At 31.0% G+C, this 26,458-nt stretch overlaps 1 protein-coding gene and 1 long non-coding RNA gene across 5 annotated transcripts; one reads left to right on the plus strand and one right to left on the minus strand.

Annotated features, from left to right (window-relative positions):
- Positions 1–447: 447 nt before the first annotated feature.
- On the minus strand, positions 448–1,163 carry LOC141532499 (uncharacterized). The gene is made up of 3 exons (XR_012480097.1): positions 925–1,163; positions 671–841; positions 448–585 (listed from the first exon to the last, which is right to left on the minus strand). It is a non-coding gene; the product is annotated as an uncharacterized LOC141532499 (long non-coding RNA).
- Positions 852–26,377, plus strand: LOC141532480 (uncharacterized). Of its 4 annotated transcripts, none has more exons than XM_074250842.1 (18): positions 852–989; positions 1,425–1,588; positions 5,316–5,972; positions 12,923–13,084; positions 13,798–13,981; positions 14,231–14,347; positions 15,323–15,435; positions 16,706–16,868; positions 20,829–20,957; positions 21,280–21,389; positions 21,515–21,779; positions 21,927–22,064; positions 22,997–23,115; positions 23,398–23,573; positions 23,684–23,848; positions 23,998–24,271; positions 24,359–24,500; positions 24,588–26,377. In XM_074250842.1, exons 3-18 carry the CDS (start codon positions 5,870–5,872, stop codon positions 24,787–24,789), a joined length of 2,562 nt encoding a protein of 853 aa, XP_074106943.1. In that variant the 5' UTR covers positions 852–989; positions 1,425–1,588; positions 5,316–5,869; the 3' UTR covers positions 24,790–26,377. The 4 variants fall into 4 exon arrangements, with proteins under 4 accessions (XP_074106943.1, XP_074106951.1, XP_074106935.1 ...); XM_074250850.1 differs by lacking the exons at positions 852–989; positions 1,425–1,588 and adding exons at positions 3,961–4,100; positions 4,307–4,466; XM_074250834.1 differs by lacking the exons at positions 852–989; positions 1,425–1,588 and adding an exon at positions 4,329–4,466 and having other exon boundaries at positions 5,316–5,667; positions 5,753–5,972.
- Positions 26,378–26,458: the final 81 nt, after the last annotated feature.

Below are 26,458 nucleotides of genomic sequence, written 5' to 3' on the forward strand. Positions count from 1 at the left end.
AAGGAGCGAAGTAGAGTGAGAGGGTGCATAGCCACCGTCAGAGTGTAGAGAGTTTCAAGACGCCGGGGGAAGAGGATCAAGCTACGAAAACTTGCCTGTGCTCTTACTTGCTGGTTACCAACCGAACATGACCGAATAAATCCTCAGGCGCCTAAAAAAGATTGAAAAAAAAATTATATATACAATAATAATGATAATAATAATAATAATAAAAGTATAAAAGAGCAGCAAGGGCGCGAGAAGATAGAAAGGCGGGTGATAATGTTATGTAGGCGCTAGTAGCAAACTGGCGTCAGTACAGAAGAAGTCACCAATATGCATAGGTGTAAGTATTGTTATTTGTCAAAAATTTTATATATAGTATAGTAATGTAGATATATGTATATAAACAAATGTGTTAAAAAGAGTTTGATAAAAAATAAAATACAGTATTTCTGTTTTACAGTTTTACAACAATCTCGTTCTCTGTCATACATTTCGATAATGCCGAGCAAAACGATAGTACGGAAAAGTTTTCCGAAGCACTGTTATTGCCTCCCTACTCGCCAATCGCTTTCAATTCACCAGTCGAAGCGTGAAAGACAACTAAAGAAGCAAAATAAAATAAAATAAAAATAAAAATAAATAAAAAGCTGAAAATAAAGGAAAGAAACAAATGTAGAGATCTTACCGAGCATTTCTTCACTTCTTTCATTTGAAACTTTGAAGCTTTTATACATCTAGATAAACATCGTATTGAGGTTGCCGGTATTTCACGCTACTCATAAATTCTTAACCTATTATTGTTATCTGATATTTTATCCCGCATTATCATAATATAATATTGCGTCTGCGGTGAATCCTTCCATAAATATAAACCCAAGGAAGAATAATGAAAATTAAATCGCGATTGTTAAAACCAAAGTGTAATTCAAATGACAATACCTGGAAGACTGGAAGATGCAATAACCAAAAATCAATGAAAAGTTGATACTCCTTAGCCACATCCGGTAAGCGAAATACGAAAACACTCGTATAAATCAAGTTACCCATTTGCTACCGATCCAGCTCTAGTCGAGGGAAACGATTCTGACCTGCATCGACGCCAACTAAATTTTGCCCTTTCCTGTTCTCTTCCTTACTTTTCCCTTTGTTCTTTTTTACATTTTATTCACTCCATATATCTATTCTAATTCCGGTGTTTTTCTTATGTACCTATTCTTTTCCACTCTCTCTTTCTCCTTTTCATACTTTCATTCGTATACATACAATCGCTGTACGAATTTCTGACAATGCACTTTTAAATTAAAAAAAGCGTAACAGTAAAATGTACTCTTTTCATTATTATCTTTGCTGTCTAAGTTCACAGTTGAATTATTATTTCAGCGGAAATTAATTCACGATTGCTCGTTTTTTTTTATATTAATTAAAAAATTCATTTTTAGATTATCAACGTGATCTTGCTCTCTATCTCTTGGTAAAGAGTTACATAGAGAGTTACAAAATCGAGGAAGCTTTTACACTACGCATCAAGGACATGAGTTTAAAAAGCATATATAATCAACTCTTCAATCATGGTTTAATTTGAGGAGCAGCAAATTGTCCGCAGGTATGATGTCCTTTGATGTTGTTTCATCCGTCTGTACATTCCATGACTTTTTTACCGTCTGGCAAATTAACATAAGGCTGTTCTTTAACACACAAAACTACATAACAGTTTATAGGTATATATGTAAATATCAACTCACAAGAGTCACTTCCATATATTTATATTGAATCTGCAAATATATAAATATTATCGTTATGATATATAAATATATAAACGTCTGGGTAAAATAAAAAAAAAATATAAATTTTAAACGGTAAATCTTGGTAAATAAATTCTTACGGTAATTTATTGTACACGAGTAATAAAGAATAAAATCTGAAAAGTGGAGACAGAGAGAAAGAGAGGAAAATTTGGCATGGATATCAAATAAAATAATAAAGATTTATTTACCAACTATTTGATAATGTTAATTTTATTTAAATATTTTTTATAAACTTTTTAGTGAGTAAATAATGTTATACGAGCTTCATAAAGTCAAAGTAAAAACTCGTTAAACTTGAAATGCATTTCATAACAGAATCCACCGCGTCAGTCTCTTGAACTCGATATAACGATATAGTGATAGCCAGGAAACCTAATACCTAAACTATATATCTGCTCTCCCGGGTAATCTTAATTTTCCTCAAGTATATTTCAACCCTCATCTCTCATAATATATATATAATATAATATAATATAACATCACATGTATGTCCTGTGAATTCTCCGTGTATAGATGACGAGAAGCTACATCGTCGCGAGCTGTAGTAATATATACAGAAGTAACAACACACCGTCATAGATAATTCCCTGATGGCTAGTTTAAAATTTCATTTTTGATTATTCCCCGGAGGGTTTGACCAACACTACCCGCCGTGCAATCAAACGCCTAATTACTAATAAACTTTCTCAGCTCTGGGTGTTTAGTTGGTATACTAATATGCTCTCCAAATGAAATGAAATATGTATTAAATTGAAACACTTGAGAAGTACATATTTGGTTCGTCAATAGAGTACCAAGTGAGCAATTTTTCACATCTCTCTTCTACCACTTAGTAGATTCATATGGATAAGTGCTCTCGAAAAAATAATTGTCTAAAAAAACAGTATAAAAAAAAAAAAAACAAAAAAAAAAAACAAAAAACGGAAAAGTAAAAATAAGGGTAGATCGAAATATCTCTGAATGCGCGCAGAGAAACGCAAAAGTTCGTACAAGGGGTTCATGTTATATGTGTATTATGTGCTATTGTACATGTAAATGTATATAGATGTACTGAGTACTCTTATATCTATATATATATACATGCCTATGTATATTTTATCTGTACATGGGGAAGCGAATTCGCATGCGCAGCGCAAAAGTAGACCCAGAGGGGTTGTGAGGGATGGAATTTACTGGATTGAGGCTTCAGATACAGAAAATGTGTAGAGTCGGTGTATTTCACATGACGAGGGCGGTTATTTTCTCGATTTCATCCCCTGCAGTATGAACATCGTTGATCATTTTATTTATTTTTATGTTATTTAAATTTACGGTGTGGCTACCGTGTTTTTTTTTTTTTTTTAACACATTCAATTCATCAGTGAAACTTCCACCGAAATTTCGTTATTTTAATTCCGTTTGTACACTCGGTATCGTTTTAAATAATTAATATAACTAACGAGTTTAATTTTGTAAAGGGTAAAGTGTAAATGATGATTATAATTATTATTGAGTGATTGATACGAATAAACAAGTATAATATAATTAAAATATTAATTAATGGGGAATTTTTATTTGCTGTATAAGTGAAGTGACTCGTGTTTTTACTAATAACAGTTATTTTATTTCAATTATTTTTAAATTAATATCCAGACAGTAGTAAAGTTAATAGTTAATTTAAATTAAGAATAAAATATTATATTTTAACGAGAATCCTCTAAAATGTGATAACTCATCTGAATAATGAATACTAAAGTAACATGACTAATGACTTTATAGACATCATAAACGGAATTTAATCTACATTTTCATTACTTAGTTGGTGTTTCAGTGTGCCACGATTGAAGATTTGTTTTTTTTTTTTTTTTTTTTTTTTTTTTTTAATGGTGAGTTATCGATTGTAATTTATTTTAACATTGTTTAAAAGTACCAGATTTTCTGTAAGATTTATTTTTAAAAATCCAATCACTCTTAATGCGTTATCCATTATGCAAATTTATTTACAGCCTGAAAGAAGAAAAAATATTAATAAATTAGAGTGTCATAAAAATTATAAGACGTCATAATTTTACTTGAGATAACTTTTACAAAAGTTTCAACTAAAAAAAAGTAAAAAAGACATTAAAATTTTTCTTACTTACTTCACTGAGTAATAGTACTCAGCAATCGATAAAGTTATGAGTAAAAACTTTCTGTCAGAGAAGAAATATGTAAATATATATCTATAGGTATGTAGATACCTATATTTAGGAGTTTATAGTACAGATATAATAGAGCAAAGAGTAAAGGCTGGAGACCCTTGATGACCCAGACTCGCCACAGCAGTAAAAGGTAATGTTGTAGGTGTAAAATAGGTAAATGTCCACGTCAACTTTGCATTTGGAAATATAGCGAGTGATGAAGAGTTGGGGAAAGTTTGCAGACATTATTTGCTCTATATATCTCCATGCTACAACAAGTCTCTTCACCTTTACCACTCGACTATTTCTTTATACTATTTGGATTTTAGCTGTGCTCTCACATTCACGTGCTTTCAGGTAGATACACGGACGCAACACAGATTAATCTAATTTAACCGCAACAGAATTTGCACAATTGCGAGAAACACACGCATGTGTTTTACATTCTCATTTAAGCTGTTGTTCACGGTGGGTTCGCTCAGGAAACGAATAACTGAATTCTCTTCTGTTGGGCACGGTACGCTTCATACTATGGTACTTGCTCGCGTTATGTGTGTTATGTGTATCTGTCAGGACTGTGAGGAGGAGCTTTACTCATTCCACACTCTATAACCACGAGGAGCATCTAGGGTAATCCATATCAGACCTAATCCACCCTCTTATAGACTCCTATAGACTTTGTGTTAAATTATAATAGACTTGCTGATACACAGTTCTACTTTCATCATTATTTTTACTCACCTAAAATTTACTATTATTTATAACTCTATATATGTTTACACAAAAATAATATGCATTTATAATTTACGAATCTGACATCAACGGGCTCAAAACTTTTAATTGCATTTCCTCTTTTTAATCCACTGTTTGATTTAATTAAAGTAAAAATTTTTTTTATGAATTTTGTTCCGCTGACGAAAGTTTACTTCGGACTGAAAATTGATTTGTCAAAAGCACAAAGACATTATTTTCGGTAGATTTACTAATTTTTATTATTATTATTTTTTTTTTTTTTTTTTTTTTTTCATTCCTGTCGTTTCAAAATATATATGTATATATAAATATCTATATATACAAATGAAAGAGTTGAAAGAGGAAAAAGAGATAAAGAGGGTAAATCCATATGCTCACTTCCGTGTCATAAATATTGGATAACACTTAACCACGCCCTCTCTATTATGCTGGAGACGAAAGTGTGCAACTATCTGGAATTAATAAAGCTAAATAATATATGATATGTATTTATGATAAATTACATTAGATGTTATGTAATAAGATAAATTTTATATAGTATGTTTACTTACGTGAGAATTTTTTTAATCCCAAATTTTATTTACTAACTTTTGTTTGTTTATTTTCATTACAGATCACTGCTGGTATTTTATTAACTGACGCAGTTGACAAAGTACAAAAGGAGAAGCCAGGGTTATTTGAAGCTTGTTCTATATCTACGGTGCTCTGCTCACTCGGATCGATCGGACTTGCTATTTTAATGACTTTTTTGAAAATGAGTCTAATATAAAAAAAAAAAAAAAAAAGTACATAGAAATGAATTTTATGTGAAGAGAAGAGTCGACATTACGACACAACAAAACAGAATAAAAAAAGGCGTAAAAACGCGAAACAAAGGCATGACGACGAGGCTTTGATGTGACAAATGTAAGCCTCACGTTTTATTGTTGGCATTGTCAGCCAACAACAATGATTATATAACTGAGGTTTATTACTCTATTATAAAAATAAATACAAAAATAGACAAATAGACACGAAGAATAAATTTATTAAAATAGAGTTTAATTTAAGAATGGCTAGATGGGATGGCAATAACTCAAATGTAATCCTGGAATTTATGGCTGTAAAGTACAGGGACAATTGAAGATTGAAGGACAAGATAACGTTGAGACGAAAACTTGGAATTTCATGAGAATCATGATTCGGGGGCTTTGGCTGGCAATCGTCTTTACTTTAGCGTCTTACGCTTATTCTCAAATGACTTGGACCCCGATTTTTGTCAGCGGTGAGAGTAAGTATCTTTTTATTATTTATCTTGCGCACTCTCTGAGTTATAAGAGTTACTCTATTTTATATCACTGAAGGGAATAATCTTTTACAATGTTCTCTGGCTGTTTTTACGTCGCGGCTATTAGGGACCTGAAAAAAAATTATTTAAGGAATTATTAAAAGGGTTTTTTAATTTTTTATTGTAATATTATAATTATTATTGATTAAAGATTTAATTTTGGCAGGTTCGTTGTACCGAGGATTGATTGTAAAAGAAAATTAGTGTAGGAAAAAATAAAATAAAGAGTTTTTTTTTCCTCGTGAGGCAGTCAGGGGAAAAAGACTGAAAAGGATAATAAAAAGTAGGTGAAAAAGGCCGAGGTTCGAGGTTGGTTATTTTGGAGTTAAGTGTCCAGAATAATTGAAATGCGGGAAATTGAAACCCAGATAAATCGAACTTCACTGAATTTTCAGCTTAAGCTTGAAATAAAAAATCCAATTTTCGATTTTTAATTAAAAATTGGAAATTTAGTGTGTCGTGAATATTGTTTTATTTCCGTAAAATGCGATTTTAAAAATAAATTAAGCGGCTGAGGATTTTATCGGTAGCACACAAATTTCAGAGGAGCTTAAAAAGATAAAAAAAATAAAATAAATAAAATTACAAATGCGTGTTTACAAAATAACGCTTGAAACTGGCTGACTATTTATTTTCTTCTTTGAAGACATAAAGGACCGAGTGTGTATGTAAAAAGTTTTTTTCATCTTAAACTAGCGCTCCTTGCAAACGAAAAACAGGAATTTACACAAATAACAGTGGTAAACCGCAGCGCTCGTCTTGAAGTGGAAAAAAGATTGTAAAAAAAAATTCGATTCACGTAGAGCGGATCGAAAAGTAATTCCTTGTTCCCCTGAACGCTGATATTCTCCTCCACCGTGTAGGATATATATATATATATATATATATATATATATATATATATATATATATCCTCTTCACACACACTTGCGCCGTTTCATGACTCTCACAATTCACAGTAGTGTAGAGGAGATTCGCGTCGGCGCCCTCTAAAATAAGACACGAGGCTTTGTAATGAGAAATCAATCCCAAACGTGCACCGGGTGCACCGAGTAACTCAATTTATATCCAAGTATATCTTTCCACCTTTCCACCTTTCCACCAACTTTTATATTCTTTACTCCCTAGTCTATCGCAGTCTCTCCTCTATTAGTTCGCCAGAAGCAGTATACCGTCAGCAAGCTTGCCTCACCTGCAGGACCTAATAAACACCTTATACTCTGCTCTATCATTTATTTACTCTCTATTTATAATAATATTCCCTGAAAGTCCACCGCTAATTAATATTAATGTCGCTTTAATTAAATTAAATTACCCGGTAAAATAATAACAATTAATGACGATAGATAAAAATAACAATGATTGATAACGATCTAATGCAGTTGGAGTTATAAATAAATAAAGAAATTAACGCTGATGAAATACCGAGTTACGAAATAGAACAATCAAACTATATCACGGTAATTTTCCATGTGATTAGTATCGGTCTTTGAACCTATTGCATTATCATACTGCAATTAGCGTAATTCCATTATCTCTTGACGATGATAGTAATTATACACAACACAACAGTTCTGATAAATTCATCATGTTTATTATAGTAACTTCATGCATGTTATACATTTTAGATTATTGTTATAATAACCACAGGAACAGGATGAGCCGTTGTTATTATTATTATTATTATTATTTGTTATTAATTGCTCAGGGGGGTTTTCCCCGGAGTCCGACTCTCCGAGGGCCCAGCCTGAGCGCCATCCATTACTGCTGCACTACTCCACACAACAAGGCGGTTAGTGAGTGCAGCAGGCCAAATTCATTTGCCTAAGTAGACGCAGGGATCCCAAAATGACAGCCTTTTGCATCCGCACTGCTAGAGACACGGCTGCTGAACTGCAAGCCGGTATCTTCGCAAGTGAAGACACAAAAGACTGTTTCATCCCTCAAGGACGCCGACAACCAAAACGACGAGCTTGACACGGTAACCTGGGTACAGTTTGCCAATTTCAAACAGGAGATCCTGATATATCTGGTGTTTGTGCTCTTCTTTGGCCGAGATATTGTATTCGGCTGGGGCCGAAAACTCAATGACATAAATGTCACGAGTAGCCTTGTCAAAGAGCACAATATCAGGTTTATTGTGGTCAATCCGCCGGGTTGTTGCGAATGGTATGTTCCAATAAATTTTGGAACTGTCATTCTCAACAACCTGCGGAATATCTCCTGGCAGATAAGGCAGCACTGGTGTCTCATCGATACCGCAGCTATATCTGAGATGATAATAGAGTACTCGCAGGGCAGCATTGTGACGCTGTATGTAGGCACCTCTTGCCAGCACAGGACATGCCGACAAAAGGTGCATCAGCGTCTCCGGATGTTGTTTACACGTCCGACAGGACGTGTCCGGAAGCTGCGCCTGGAGCACCTTGCTACGGTATTCGAGAGTGTTGATAACACCATCTTGGCAGGCAAATATAAACCCTTCGGTCTCGGACATCAGGCCAGCTGACTTCAAGAAGGAGAATGTCAGCTGGGTGGACAAGCCATGGTCACGGACGTGTTTGAAATACACGCTGTGCATGGACTTGTCCATGTGTTCACCGAGGAGTTTTTTTCCTCGGCTATCCTGACGACGCTCTTGAACTCCTTTTTCGGGAGTTCAATGAGAGCGTTTATTTCTCCGAGACCTAAGGTATTTGCCGCGTAGATTGCTGCCTTATACAAGAACGACCCCTTCCGCGCATTTTCATGACTATGAACAAATTGCATCAGGAAGTCGTCCTCGTCTGCTGTGAAATTGGCAACCTCGTATGTTAAACCCAGAACCAAACGATCGTGAAGCCGCTCCAAGCTCTGCAATCCTCTCCCTCCGATGTTCCGGGAGAGGTACATCCTGGCGACTGATGAGTTAGGGTGCATGCTCTGATTCATATTGATGACTTTACGGGTTTTGATGTCGAGATCTTTCAACTCATTTCGAGGCCATTTCAGGATCCCAAAAGAGTAAAGTAGGACCGGGACAGCGAGCATGTTAGTAGCTGAGACTTTGTTCTTGCCGGAAAGTTCTGATGACCAGATCTTCCGGAGTCTCCTAACATACTCACTGCGAAGAGTTGTTCGGACTTCAGAGACGGCATGCATTTGCCGCTCTTCAATCCCTAGATATCTGTACAACTCTCCGGCGTCTAATTCTCTTAAGACGCTCCCATCCACTAATTCGACATCTCCACCCGTATCAGAGCACTTACCCTTCGCCAGGTGTACGACCGCACACTTGTCCAACCCAAAAGACATTCCGACATCTCGTGTGTACTCTGCTACGATGTTGATGGCCGTTTGTAGATGATCTTTGTTGGCACTGTATATCTTTAGATCATCCATAAACAGTTGGTGAGTGATCGAGTATACTCGATCACTCGGTAGCCCCGCAGAGTACCCACGAGTTTGTCGGAGGGCAACAGATATTGGCAGCAGTGAGATGCAAAACAATTATTATTATTATTATTATTATTATTATTATTATTATTATTATTATTGTTAATATGATAAAAGAACTTTTCACCTAAGATAATTTTTTAATTAAAAGTTTAAACTCCGAAAAAGTTGATTTTGATGAAGAGTTAATATAACTCTTGGATTAATTTTATCGGCATACATTTTATAATCATTGGTGCATATAATTATCCCTTTTGCACACGAAAGGCATTATATATAGTTGGATTCATCCGAGCTGAAACCAGAACCAGGTAAGCATAGGGCTTCACTCGGATAAAAACCAGTAAGAAGGGGACGGAGCTCGCGGTGTTAGTTCTCGGAAAGTTTAAATCGTTTTCCAATATCATCTGCCGCGTAGTCCACCTTGATAATTGGAAATTTCCTCAATTGGGGTCATTCAATATCATTTGTAATTGTTAGTACTTTTTAATTATCAACCGCTTATGTACAGTGGAAACTCTATTTAACGAAAAACTCGATATAACGTAAAAAATATCAAACTTTCTTTAGTTTACATTATTATTCCTATATTTAAACACTCTATATATGTATAATATCATTTGATTTTTATGCTTTTCGTTTACATTCTTACAGCTTTAGTTGCTTTCAAACCTTCAATAGAGAAAAAAAGTTTGGAAAATCTAAAAGTGCACGACTCATAATGCTAGTTTAACTATGAATTATTAATAAAATGAAAAATGTGAAAAAAAATATTCTGGTTTTTGTTTTATTTTATTAATTGTAAATAAACGACACTGAATAACTCAGCCATTCGCATTCAGTGACCTACAATTCTTTCAAAGAATTAAAAAAAAAAATTAACTAAATTAATGTATTTTTTCGCAAGTTACAGTGTTTCCGGAGTTTCATACAATAGTGTGCAAAATATCTTAATTCCATGAACTAACAAGGCTATAATAATAAAAATAGTTGCCGAAATGAGGTGAAAAAAATTTTTCGATCGTAAAGCTCTCTCTGATGCTTTGCATCATGAGTCGTGCAATTCTTCAGGCATAAATTGATTAGACGGGAAGTTTGTTAAAAAATTGAAGAGGCCAAAATTTAAAGATTTAGATCAAGCAATGCTGTCTTGGTATTATTCACAGCGCCAAAATAATTTATTTATTTATTGATTGATTTATTAAATTTTGATCCTAAAGCAAGTGCTCCCTAAGGACTATTATAATTAAGTACATCTCATAATGAGAACATATTAAAATTAATTTAGTATTAGAATAATAGAACACAATAGATTAATTATAGATAATATAACATAATAAGTAGTAATGAATATAATAATGATAAAAATTGTTATACTCATTGATTCTTAATGAAATTAAATTGAATAAATAAATTAGTTAATTAATAATTAAGTAAATTACATTAAATTATAGGTCTTCTTTCCGTATAACGAAAACTCGTTATAATGTTAAAAAATATCCGGTCCCTTGAGTTTCATTAAATAAAGTTTCCACTGTACATATATTTAATATAGAGATCTTTAGTTAGCATTATATTGAGTTTGGATTGAGGAGAGAATATGTAAATAACTATGGCAAAGATATAAATGGTGATTAGCTGTTGAGTTCTCAAAATTCAAATGAGAAACAGCAGTAACTGCTGCGCAGATTGTGTTGTATATAATAGTTATTATAGAGTTATGTACAAAGCTAGAGAATGGGGTTTAGAATTGGCATGAATGGAAATTCCGTCACCTTCGACTCTCTCTCCATTGTCTCTACGACATTGTCGAGGATTTCTAGCTAAGCCAATTATCAACGGTGCTGGTACAACCGTTTGAGATTTCCGTGAAACGCATTAATTTATGCATCAATCGAAAATATGGCAATCAATGTGACGGAACGCCTATATCGTTGCTATCTCATACCACCACCACCATCACCACCACATATTCTACGTGTTTAATCTACATCCAGATGATAGATCGATACCGGTTCGGATATTTGAGGTACTGAATTTTACCTCTTTACATTTCTCTCATCCGTTTGAATTTACCTTCCTCACGTCCGTTAAATGTACCTCTACCTATAAATATTACATGTATAAATCAAACTCTTTATTCGAACAAAATCTAAACATTCAAGGTAAAATATACAACAAAGTACATACATACATATATTCCAACAAAAAAAAATTTAATTTATGTCCTGTGATATTTTCACTTCTTTTAAATATATAAATATTTTTTTTTTTTTTTTAAATTATTATTATTATTATTATTATTTTTTTAAATATCTATAGATATTTAAAATTTATTGTTGGAAAAGTTTTGATGAAAAGAAACACCCAGAGTTGTCACTAGCAGCGTTTTGCTTGTCTAGTGAAACTCTATTCAGAGATTTGCACTTCAATTCGCTGCACCCACTTATTCACTTCATCTTTTGTGTATTCACTCTTAAATCTAATTTATTATATTATTATTATTGTTATTATTATTACATTATCAAAGCACAAACTTTATTATTCAAAACTAGTAATTTATTTATAAACTTCCGGTGAAACAATTAATAAACACAGTCAATGAATAATCATAATAATATTACTACTTTATAATTTAATATTAATTATGATATTAAAGTTAGCTGACAACTGTCAATTTTTTTTAACAAATTATGGCAAAAAAAATTAACATGTAAAACTTTTAAAAAATAATTTTTATATTAAATTTTTTTTTTTTATAAAATTGTAAAAAAATTTCTATTGTCTGTAAGCTTGAGTTTCATTATTAATTAAATAAAAATAATTAAAGTTTAATTTGACTGGTGTGCGGTAGTAACAAAGTTTTATTGGTAAAATAAAATTCAGTAGAAAATAAAACTCGATACGTCGAAAAAGTTATCAAAAAGGATGATAGGAAGACTGACAGTGGACGCAAAAGAGAGATTAATAGGACCGGTAAGAGAGATAGATAAATTGGATATAGTGGAGACAGAGGTGAGAGAACAGTGAGAGTGTACATACCCAGCCAATTAAAGTGTAAATGTATGGAGATGTGATCAGCATATCAAGTAGTATCCTACCGTAGTAAAGTCACCGACCACCAGCAAGTCACACTACATAAAACCTAAAAACATATCATCAATCAATATCTTCATTTAATTCAAATGTCAATACATAAATTCCGGTGATAAAAATAATTCAAAAATATTGCCTGCGATTCGATAAAATGTGACCACTACTTTGTTATTTTGGCGTCGACAGTCACCAGTTATTAAAAAAGTCAATATTTATTGTCGCTGTTGTTATTGTTATTATTTTTTAATATAATCACTCGACAATAGATCGATCAAAGGATCGAGTAGAGAGAGAAAAAGAATAGTTAAAATTGAGTAAATGTGTTTTTTATATTACATATTTCATACAGATTCATTTTTCAGGTCAAGTGGATTTTTGGACCCAGAGTGAAACCGGGTGTGCTTGCAGCTTCAATTCATCAAGCAAAAATTGCGCGTGTTGCGTACTATCAGGAGGATGTAGCTGTGGTAACGCCATGCCTAAGCGATGTGCTCAGTGTGGCTTGGAACAATATTGTACAAACAGTATGTGTTTAATATGATATACATATCATATTTTGACTTTTTATTTTATGATACCTTGAATATAAAATAAAACAGACCGAGAGATAAATTTATAAAATCTATGAATTTTTTTCGTTCGTCTTTGGCTTTTAAATTATTTAAATAGAATTAAATAAAAAGCTATCAACGGTGCAAATTAATATATCTCGATGAAGCTTTAATCAAGAATATCCCCTGAAGGGGTAAAATCCGGTTGGTTTACTGCTTGGTTGATTAATTTCAAATTTAAGTTTCAATGAACTTTTTCGATTTCCTTGAGTTCCGTTGGAATCGATTTTGCCAGTGATATCGGCTTCAGGCGGAATTTTTATCGCATTTGGGAATCTTTATGTACACATACACCATTTAGACATCGCCTAGCTCCCCCAAAATAATCAACAGATTTGTACGTAATCCCACCACACCAGCTACAGCCGAGGAAAAATCTTTTAAAAAGCGAATTTAAATAATCGGATTGATTACGATAACTCAACTTTTTTCAATATTTTCTATTTCCATTACCGCGGGAACGCGAGATAAAAAACTAATTTAATAGAAAAATATTTAAAAGCTAAAGAAATTATTTTTTTTTTTTTAAACACAAGATAATCTTATAAAACTCTCGGTCTGCAAACTTTTTAATGTATTGCTTGTTATTCTGGATAATAATAGATGTTATTGGATTTAATTTTCAGTGTGTAACATAACGTTAGATAGCAAACAACTTTTGAGAAAGTCTAATCGGGCTTTTGGTCAGATAAAATCACTATCGGTAATAGGACCAACTGAGTGCTTTTACAGGTTTATCCCGGATATTGGTCAACGAGTCGAATTACAAATCTATCGTTTAATCTCCATTGGACGTCACAATGGAACGGCGTAAGTAAAAGATTTATATATTTATTTTTATTTTATTTTATTTATTGCCGCTTTTAGATGGGTTATCTGACATTATAAATAGCCGCGTTTAACTGGTAAAAGAGAAACTTTAAGAGTACAATGGCATGAGAAATAGTGGTTTATTTTTTATAAAACTTCAGCTAACTTTTATATTTTTTATTTATTTTTTTTTTTTCGTCTACTTTACTTTATATTGCATGTGATTAACGGATTATGGATTTTCTTTAGGTGTGAGGGTGGCTGGCTCGAACTGGAAGGCGGTGCCCGTATTTGCGGTTCTAATGTTCGATTCGATCGACCCGTGGTACTTTTTTCCGACAAAAGTGAAGCAACACTACGGATGCAGTGAGTCATATATACGGCTTTTTCTAACCCAATATTCAAATTTTAATTTCATTTTAGTTTGTCATCATGCAAATTATTTTTTTTTCCTCTAAGCTTAATTTATTTGCCGGCCGTGCTCGGGTTTACATGAGTGCGGACGATTTAAAAAAGACTAAATAATAAATACTAGACAAAGAAGAGACGTGGAAGAATAGAGAAGACAGGGTGAACTGAGTGCACAGTGAGGCGCTAGAAAACAACCTGGAGATAAAATAAGTAAAAGTAAGAGTAATAGAATAGCTAGCTGCTGTAGAGGAATTATAAAATAATGTGGTGAGTTTTGATGTGGGCACTTGGAGTGAACAGAACAACGTTAAGCTCAAAAGCTGTTGAGTCACAAGTCTCCTCGACCGACAAAGCGGCGAAAGAGAGGAAGATCATTTATTGATTGTGCCGGGGGCACGTAACTGGGAAGTGAAACGCGGCAGGGTGCCAGACAAGAAGAAAGGGGGGCTTATCGACACGCCAAGCGATAGAAATGCCCGAGCTATGGAAAATGGAAAAGCTCTTTCAACCGACAAGAGCAAACATGAAAGGAATTTTCATCGCCGAAGAATCGTCGATGAATTGCCGATGTTGTTGCCAAAACCACTCACAGGAGCAGTCGCGATAACTTGAATCTCTTTTGCAGTAGCTTTCCCCGAAAATTCCTTCTCTTTATCATACGAAACAACCTTTGTGTCTTGTTGTTTTTCTTTCTATTACTCCTTATGTTTAAACTTGCGCTATCACGACCAACAACTATTATCTTTACCATTACCGTTATTGTTATCATCATCGTCGCTTCTAAATTCATCCGCATTATTATTTATTATTTTATTATTTTATTATTTTATTATTTATTAAACCACCGGGAAAAATAAAATACAGTGTATCAAGTTTCTTAAGGTATTTATAATTAAAATGTTTACTCTAATATATTTATTGTCATTTCAGAATTCACGAGAACACTACGAGATCGCAATTTTTAGCATATTTTAGTTTTGCCTCGAAAGCTAGCACGTCCGTTGGCTGGCCGATGAGAGGTGGAAAAGCTATTAATAATACGGGTAAGTTATTATTAAAAGTTTGCTTATAAAGTTTTGAATTTTTTCATTTTTTTCCAGCATTAGGTTTTGTGATTTAATATTTTATATAACAGCTTGATTTTCTCATGATAACCTGGACTGTCTGGCTCGCACAAGGACATAATTACAAAAGTAATAAAAATGATGAAATAAATAATTTTGAATGAATTTACAGCTTAAAATATATAAATGAAAAAATATTCTATATTGAGAGCGTAATTACGGGATAAAAAAGTGAAAGAGCGAAAAAATAGGGACAAATGATGATAAAAAGAATTAAATGAAATTTCAATTTATTTCGAGGTCTACTAATAAAGCCAGCAAGCTTTTGCTCTACAGAAAGCTAATTTTCTCGACCAACGTACGAATTTCCTTGGACAAGCAAAGCGACGTAATTTTCTCTTGTTGCTTATATATGTATATATACATCGTCGTATATATATATATATATATATATATATATATATATATATATATATATATATATATATATATATATATATATATATACACCTACATAGAAGTAAAATTATGCAAGGTTAAGTGTAGAATAGTCCAGGTCGTCTGAGCTTAACCAAATAAGGGTAGAACCGGTAGCATTGTACACTACGAGTCCAAGACTATTTAACTGTCCTGCATCACGAGTGCTAACAACGTAAACACGGATGGTTATGCTTCCTAGTAAAATTTGTCTCCAACACAATACCATTGTCGCACTGTCTGTATTTATCTGTATCTGTGTCTGCTGATGGTTATATACATAGAATCTATCCGTCCGTAGTAAGAGCGAACGTCTACCTTTAGATAAGTAAAGACGGAATTTACTAAACAAGAAATAATCAAATATAAGTAGTTGAATCGAGAATTCACCAAAGGTCCCTTTATACTTCTCCCCATTGTTTGAAACCTGACTCGAATCTAAAATTTCTCATTGAATTTCTATTACATATAACAGCATCAATATTCTGGTCCGACAAATACGGAAACGAAAATTGCGACAACATCCTCCGTACAGACTTAGTCTAGCAACCTTTTGTGTATTGTAGTTGTCTAGTTTTTATTTTTTTTTTCTTTTTTCTTTTTTCTTTTTTCTTTTGCTCGGCCCTTGAGTTCTTAAACTCCGATAGCCGGCTAATTTATATTTTCTCCGAGGGCTAATGAAAAAATGAAAATGAAATAAATAAAAATAATCGCATCGGTGATATTGATTGGAAATGAAATAATATTGTTTGTTTTCGATCGACTGTTGTAGATTGTGATTGGATCTTCGAGGATTGTTTGAACACAGATTGCATTTTGGCGAGTCCCGCCTACCCAGGGCTTTACCCGGCAAATATACGATGCCGCTATCTCATCACGTCAAATATCACAGTATCAATTACACTTGCATTTAACTCCTTGCTTCTATCTTTCAAGTAAGTAACTTTCATTATTTCACATTTTAATTACTATTATCCCTATTATTATTATACTGATGATAATATTATACCAGCGGGAGCTAAAAAGTTAACAAGAAAAAGTTTATCATAATTATTTTATAATATTTCATTAAAATACCTTTTTAATTATAATATAATAATGCTCTTACAGTAATTTTTTTCGCTTTATAACTTTAAAAATATCAAGTTGAATAGATTATTAAATCATCGTATAATTGGCTCATTAGCGTTAATATCTTAGCCGTTAACTCTTTATTTTATTTTTTAAAAATTTTTTTTTTCGTTACAGCACCCTCGTAAAATAAATTGAAACTCAATAGTACTTGAAGTTATTTATTTTCCTTTCAAAGGATTACTTTTACACAATATCCAATACATATTCAGCGCAGTGATTCATGTGCGTGCGTAAATCCTATATATTTTTCCCCGTGCATATATAAAGCTGATACCCTTAACTTTGTGTACCTCAAAAGTATATTTACATGTGCGTGATGAATTGCAGTGTGAGTAGATGAGTACTAAGCCCATACCAGGATACTTTAAACCACTAGCATGCATTTAGACGTACATCAGATTTATGTAGACAATATTGACTAATCCCCGTACCCGATAGATTATTTCACTTACAGGCGTTTAAAGAGCGGTCGAGATTGTTAAATATTTAATATTGTGTAGTATAATATATATAGATAGATAGACAGATACTTTGATACTTAACTCGTTACTTTAGAGTTGGTACGTCGTCAAAGAATATCACACTGAAAATTCTTCGCGCATCTGGCTCTAATGACGCTCACGTACTGCAATACATTGTGTTAGTGTGAGTCTGTAGTTGGAAAAATTGGTCAAGTGTGTTTCTACATTCATCTACACAGCTGGTGCAAACGCTTTTATAAAAAATTCAGAGACTTTAAAAATTTATTTTATAACAAGGTAGAAAAAAGTAGAGGGACTGAACAACCAGTGAATATTCTGTTTTAGAGCTTATTTGCTAACTTCATTCAATAATAATAATCAAATATCTTTCAGTACTGAATTTTTTATGTGAAACTTTTTTTTTTTTTTTTTTTTTTTTTTTTTCATTTTACTAAATGAGATTAATGAATAATATATTAGAGTGAGTGGAAATAGTCCCTTCGAAAAATTCAAATGTCACTTTTGCACTTTTTTCTACAAATAAATATTTTATTGCGATATGATCCAGTAATTGGTAGCAGAAGATAAACTTTATAGAATTTTTCAATTTTTTATGTGACATTTAATATTTGTTTTAGCAAAGCTGTTAATAGATTTTTACAAAAAAAAATTTTTTTAAAATATATATTCAAAAGTAGTTTTATGTTTGAATAATATCAGCTAAATATTTTTCTTTTTGAAGTTTACTTCAAAAAGAAGCTTATTCAATTTTTTTATCTTTAAGAAGTTTACATTTTTGTGGATTTATAACCATGACATTCCATTTGAAGGGACGTATGAATTGATTCAAAGATTTAATAGACTAGATAAATAATGTGTGTATATGTTTTTAAACTCCTTTTTTTTTTTTTTTTATCTCAATCTACAGAAGTTTAAAAGATTATAAAAATAATAAATAACTAGAAATTATAAACTTTTTATAGGAAATTTTATTTGTGATTTAGTAGTTTTGTCAATGATAAAAGTAAAATCGTTTTTATGGGCCATAAACTAAAAATAAAATAACTTTTTTAAAGACATTCTTGAGCTGAAGAATTATTTTATAGCAAATTCGCAATAAACTCTCTTAATAAAAGATTTTTTCTAGTATAAAAAAGGTCAACTTATAAAATGGAATTCTAGTTAAACTGGATAAATTTTTTTATCGTCAGAATAAAGAAGTTGGAAATTTTAATCAAGCAATTTTCTAAAAAGTTTTTAGTTTGATGTTTTTTTTCAGTAATTTTTCAGTGTAAAGAAAAGTTTATCAAAGGAGAATTCTGGCGTTTAAATATTTTTCTCACCTGATTTAAAAAAACAACCGAGGGTTATTTAAATTCGTTTAACGCTTGAAGTTAAAATTTAATGAACATTACAGAGGAGTGAACTCATTCAACAGACATTTTCTAGAGTGTAATATTTATAAAAAAAAAGGTGGTAAAATATAATTACAAAGCTTATATATCATAAGACAGCCTGGGCATACACCAGTAATCTAATTACATAGAGTAAAAGTCTTGAAATACCACATACCTTGCCGGTAATATCTTTACCAAAGTACTTAGTGGCTGTCGCGCATGATTCATACATTTGTCTTACTACTCATATATATTTACTACTCGTAGTACAACTACTGGAAGTTTATACTGACTACTTGCGCTTGTACCTCTAGCTGTAGCATCCAGTGAAGAGCTATACTTAGTGGTGCAAGTGAAGGCAGAGTAGACGTAGAGGTAGATGGAGATATAGATATAGATATATAAATATGAATGTATAAAGTGACTATCTACACTTATACATATGGATTGTTGAATGTTGATGTAAGGAAGGTGGATACGGTTTCAGGCACTCCCTTTTTCTCCCTTGCTCTCGCTTGCACTCTAGAAATCGCGCACGCCAGTATTGATTCATCCCTCTTGTTGGTTGGAAGATCTCAAACCAATGACTCACTCATGAGAAATGAGAAACGTATCGCTTGGCCATTTTATCAAAATGTATCTTGATTTTTTTATTCTCTTCTACCCTCAATTGATATACGGTTCATGAATTTTTCCCTTTTTATTTTATTATTTTATTTTTTATCCTCCTCTCAGCGGATAATGCGCGCTCATCCTTAATTCTCTTCAAGACAAATGAGTACAAGGAACCACCATTATTAATCACTATAAAATAAATAAAACATATATATTTCTTGTCTATTTTTTATCCTATAAAATGATCAATCGATCATTTATTTAATATTCATCCATGCGGAGCTCCATTAAATAAAAAAGTTACTTACCCAGCTCTAAAAAATAGCTACAAAGTATATAATATAATATAATAACGAGGAATATAATTTTAATGAAAAATTTCTCTCGGGAGTTATAACTTTAATAAAATATTCACCATGTAAATATTGAATTAATAATTTAAATTCGAGATTCAAAGTTACCAAGAAAAATTCACCATTTTTTTAAATTGAACCATGAATAATATTATGATCTAATTAATTCATTAAAGTCTTTTCCAACTTCAAAGATGAATTTTATCATTAAACACATGTTACATTATTTTTTTTATCAATCTTTTATCATAATATTGCACTTAATTAAATGGATCCTTGAGATGATATTAAAATCAGAAATTTTTTTATGGCAATTAAATTGCTATGAAACAAATTTATTACAAAAATTCCACATGTGAAAATTAAATAAAATGATTAGTGAAAATTTTTTCGAACATTTTTTTTTTTTAGTGTAATTGATTTATTATGCAATAAAAAAAAATTGACAGCTGTCGGCTGTGAGTATCATTTTGTTAATGTAATTGATTTGTTATGAAAAAAGACACTGAAGTTAACTGACATCATAAATTTTTTTTAATTATATAACAATTAAATTATTGTTAAAAAAATTTAATTAAAAAATTCCATGTGATGAAAATTTATAAAAATTACAAATGAAAATTTTTGAAAGCATTTTTTTATTGTAATTGATTTGTTATTAAAATTTTTAAAATCACCAGCTGACGGTTAACTTCAGCGTTATCATAATAAATTGACTATCGGTGAGAATTAAATGAAACAACAATATAGATTATCAGTGGACATTTTTTTGTAATTAATTTGTTATAAAATTATCATAAAATTTTTTCGGAACAATTTAGAGGTTAAAAAATTCAAAATATGACAAATTTCATTTAATTTCCGTATTATTCTTCGAGATAATATTTAACAAATATATGAATTGTTTTTTTTTTGTTTTTAAATCTGCATTCCAGTCACTGCACCGATGATTATGTCGCCATATACGCGGGCCCCACCGCCTCGAGCACAATGCTCAAGAAGTTATGCAATAATGAGAAGATGTCTATTGTTCACGTCGGAACTGAGCTCCTCGTGGAGTTTAAGTGAGTATTTTTTCTTTAAAAGTAAACATTACCAATGTTAAGAGGTTAGTTGTTGTTAGAATAAAGACACCAGTAATATAAATATTTTAGTAGTCTTTATCTGCATTCTGGATGCTAAATATATATATAAAGACTAGTCACCATAACTTGAAAGACAAGGAAGCAAATAGAGCGGTTGCATTACGAACCTCGAGCACTTAATTGTTTAAGAAAGAATAAATAATTGCACTTTAATACTGTGATATTATTCCATAGAGATAATAATATAATATAATATAATACATAATGATTATGATGACTTTGATGCAACCTCTATTTCCAGGTCAGGCTCTGAGATGTCACCGTTCAACTACAACGGATTTTCTGCTCAAGTTACTGTTAATGAGTTAACAACATTACCGCCAACAACTACCACATCATTTTATAGTACAAGTGAATATTTAGATAATGTCATTACGTTGGAATAATTAAACTTTGTTTTAAAAATTTATGTTCATATAAAACACTTGATTAAATTTTTAACGAAATAATAATGTGCTTTTAAATTGTTTTTACAGTTAAAAGCATTGAAGATAACGTCAACAACAGTATCATCTACGATGTAACCAAGTACAATAATCGTAACCTAAAGGATTTGCGAAGCAACTCTGTGGCCGGCAGTAGTATAACCGCAGCGGGATGCGATCTTGAAATAGATGGCAACAAGTCGAGATTTGGTCACTATAATACGAGAGGAAAGATTCAATCTGATAGTTGTCACTTTGTTCTAAGAGGCAGAGTTCACGATACGGTTCATATTCTTTTGATCAGTTACAATCTGAGGTACGTGTACTTACGTATCGAGTCATCTTTTCATCTTCTTTAATAAATTCAATTTTTCTTACTCCATACAATTTTTTTTACGGGCTTTGACTTCCAGTTTCTTGTCTCGTTTTTATTCTCAAATAAAATATAGATTTTTCACAATAGTGCTTCATCGTGCAAGACAGTGATTGAGATCTGGGATGATGGGAGTCCGGGGGAAGAAAAAAACCTTAAAAATATAAAGAAGATCTGCAGTCCAGTTCAAACAGTTAAACGGCCACGACAATTCAATCATTCTGAAAGGTAATCTCTTCGTTTTGCAATCAATAAAAATGAATTAAAATTTTTTATTCTTCAATTCACCATAAATCAATAAAAAACATATTTTCTCAATGCCTATTTGCGGACGACAAATATAGTTTTGGTATCGCATGAAAAAATTTTAATCAGCTTACAATATTCCTTTGTATTCTTCGAGTAATTCTAAAAAAAAAAATAAAACAATATTGTTTGTCATATTCATCATCCATGATTGAATCGTTTTACGGAAAAATTTGTCATTCGCTATTTTTCAAGCTCAAATGATTCTGCTTTTTTTTTGTGTATTTTTTTTTTTTTTTTATGCTACACGTAAATTTACAGAATGAAAACAAATAAACGGTAAATATTTTTTGTTTATCGGTTTATGTGTAATCTCAAATATCAAAATTTTTTACAGCGTATTTAGTTTTTTATGCACAAAAGTACAGCTGAGTAATAAAATATGGTTCAGACGCTTATACATCCACAGCAATACATTCTCTGTGACTATATAAATATACCAGATAGAAATATCGATTTTAAATGTCGTGAAATTTTAAACCTATAGAAGTAAAACCACAGAAGGATTTATCTTACATGCTGGAAAAACAACACAAGAAAAATATGTAACAATCATTAGCATTTTATATACAAGTATTTTTAATGTCTAATAAAACTAATGAAAAATTCAAGTTAAACACACAAGACATGTTTTTAGTTCATGAATATGAGGAATTTTTGTTTGCTGACCAACCGATCACGGTTATCAATTTTTTTATTCACTTTCTGAAAGTAAAACTAAAATTCAAAGCGCAAGCGTTCGGGATTACAATAAAAATCCGCTGGCTGTCAGATTTTTGTGCTTATCATCAATTTGAATTGTTTAATATATAGATATGTAATATATTAGCTCATAGATATATATGTTTTGACAGGTACAGTGAACCAGAGCATTATTCATCAACCGGGCGTGAATTGACGATTGTTTTTAAAAGGACGGACAACAAAACAGACGATCAACAATTCGTTGAGTTCTCTTATTACTTTCATGATGGTGAGTATTTTACCTCCATCACTATGACTAGGAGTGTCAGGTATCATAAATTTAAGTATTTATAAATTAAGAAGCATAATAATAAAGAAAAACAAAAAAATTATATCAGCTAATGAATAATCATGATTCATGAAATATTACATAATATTATTTCTACCTATATCTATGAGAGCAAAGTAAAGTTTCATCTGTAAATAATTAAAAAGAAAGATAAAACAAACTTTAGTTATTTCATTAGCATTATTATTATTATAATAATTAATATTATTATTGTATTTTCAGAAGGGGAAGGAGGTACTTTACGGCCCTCCAGCACTTGTGACGTTGAATATTACGGGTTGAGTTCATCAAGACAAGGACAGCTGACAAATCCAATTTTCAAGTTTTTTACAACCCAAGATTACATTAAATGTAAACAACATTTCATACCAGCGACTAATCAATCAGTCGTTTTAACGGTAACCGATACATAAATATTTATGTTTGTCATTTATTGAAACAGACTATTTATATTCATTAATATTTATTTATGTGATAAATAAATTAATAAATTTTTTCGGACAATTAGGTGGACAACGGTATCACTAATGAATCATCAAATAAATCCTGTAATACACTTTGTGGCGATAACGGTTGCCATTGTGTCAGTGATAAACATCTCGACGAAATAAATCATGTTAAACTAGTCTCCGAGCCGAACAATGTTGTCATCTGTTTGTGTGGAAATTACGAGGTTTAATTTTATTGCTTTTTTTTTTTTTTTTTTTCTTCCTATAAAATATTTTCATGAAATGTATAAATAATTTTTTTTCTATTTGCATGATTTATAATTCTGAATTTTATTTTTAAAAATGAACTAACATTGTGTGTTTGTGTATGTAGAATTGGCTTCCACTCAGAATACGAGGCTGGAGTCCTCTTTACATCGAGTGGTCACGATCCTCTGGAACAGATCTCAATGTAAAAGCCGCATACAAGTTTATCGAAGACACTTACTGCGGTGATCACTCGACAACTCAACTGGAGGGTATCGTTAAAACTGGCGATTTGACAAGTAACACAATATCCAATCAATACTACCAGCAAAAATGCACATGGATTTTGGACTCTACGATTGATCGGCAATTAACTGTCGAAGTCGAATCGTCGCAGGACCGTAAGTGACCCAGTTTTACCAATACGTTAATTATTTACCACTAGTTTTAACCTTAATCAACTTTTAATGGCAAATATTAATTATCAGGACCGTGCACGTCATGGAATTTAACTATACATGAATATACCAGAAGTGCAAATCCACTTGGACAGAGACTTTATACTTTTTGCTCAAGAGATAAACATAAAAATTTTACCCTACCTTGGAAAATGAATACAGCAATAATCAGGTGAATATTATTATTATTATTATTATTATTATTATTATTTTAATTATTTAATAACTTAATTTTTTTTTTTATTTATTTTAAATAAAGATTACAAGCATTAAGTAGGACAGCACCACAATATGTAATTAAATGGCGTAGTGTCACAACATTAGGAAGCACCCGAAAAAATCAACCCTCACCTGCACCTGACTACGTATTAAAATCATCTCAATCCACGATAAGTATTAATAATTATTATACAATTGTACTATCGATAAATATTATTTTTGTTACACTTATATTTTATTAATTTACAATTGTAATGATTAGTATTATTATAAATTGTTAAATATTTATTTGTTAACGTAAAACGTAACTGTCTGACAGTGAAAGAGAATTGATAAAAATAATTTTGTAAATAATATAAATACTATATTATATATTAGAAAGTACAGAGTATTTATAGAATTTGTACAAAGATACGATTGAAAACTGAAGCCTAGGAAATGAATTATAAATATATCTATATATATATATATATATATATATATGATATGATATGAAGTATAGGTATTCTAAAGTAATGTTAATTTAAATGTAATTAAAAGACAGACTAAATTAAATATACAAGTACAAGTGGGTGAAATAATATAATTATAATAATAATGATTGATTAATTAGTATTTTGATAAAAAAATCTTGAAATAATCAAGACTAAAAATGAATTGATCGGCTGTCTTGTTTTTAACTTAATAAATGGTACTAGCAAAGGAATTTTAATGATTAAATATTAATGTACTGATACGTGATATTAATTACCGTATCAATATTTGACTCCTCCATGCATTTACTGGTTTTAGAGAAAAAAATAAATATATTATATATGTATATAATTATATATTAATATTGAATTAGATAGAAATATAGAAAAGTGATGAATTATTAATATATTAATTGTGACGGTATAAAAAATAAATACGAGGCCGAAATTACTACTTTAAAGTAGTTTAAAATAAAGCAAATAATATTATTAATTAATTATTTTTTTTTTTTTTGCAATTTTAAGTGTTCAATAAAATTGTTTTATTTTTTTTATTGTGAATTTTACAATACAATATTAATTTATAGACAATTTAACATATCATCGTGTATTAAATTTTACCATTGTCTTCTTTTCTGATATCTCAACAGTATATATATTTTTTTTTGTTTTGAAATCAATTAAAGTTATCGTAAATGATTTGTAAAAAATAATGAAAAAATGTAAAAAAAATTGTCTGATTTTTAAGCCGTCCAAAATAATAAATAAAAACTAATTAAAGAGCACAGTTCAATTAGTGTGATTAATAATGCGTGTCTCGACCTCGTCATAACAATATTGAAAGTCTACAGAATATTATAAGTAAAGAAAATTAAACTCTGTAACGCTAAAATTAAACATCGAGAGAGAATTCGATAGACCTCACACAATAAAAAAAAACTAATAACTTCATCATCATTCTAAAAACTAACGATGTTGATTATTTAAATAATAAATGAGTAAAAATATTTGGAAAAGTATATCTTCTCTGAGAATCATAGAAAAAATAAAAAAAAAATAAAATAAACTGCATCTAAATGCTATGCAGAAGCTCAAATTTTAAAAAATTTTATAATTACTATTGTAATCGTTAAGGAATTTAGTTGATACTTATCTTTTCAACGAATTGAAATTATTTGTAACGCCATAAGTTTTAATACGTCCGATTACAATAGTCAAAAGGAAGAAAATACTATCATATTAATTAATAAAACTTATTACAATTAATTGAAAATAAATTGTGTAACAATCATAAAAATTAATCTGTTTTTTCATGCCATATTTATCATATTTAGTGATTAAATTCTCGCAATTATAAAATAGATGCACATTTGTAATAAAATTTCATTTCATTTATTTATTAACATAATTAACAGATTACATGTTAAATATTTTTTCA

The sequence above is a fragment of the Cotesia typhae genome, unplaced genomic scaffold, assembly GCF_013202065.1.
Source record: "Cotesia typhae breed Kobodo isofemale line unplaced genomic scaffold, CoteBio_Ctyphae contig_119, whole genome shotgun sequence".
Lineage (NCBI taxonomy): Eukaryota > Metazoa > Arthropoda > Insecta > Hymenoptera > Braconidae > Cotesia > Cotesia typhae.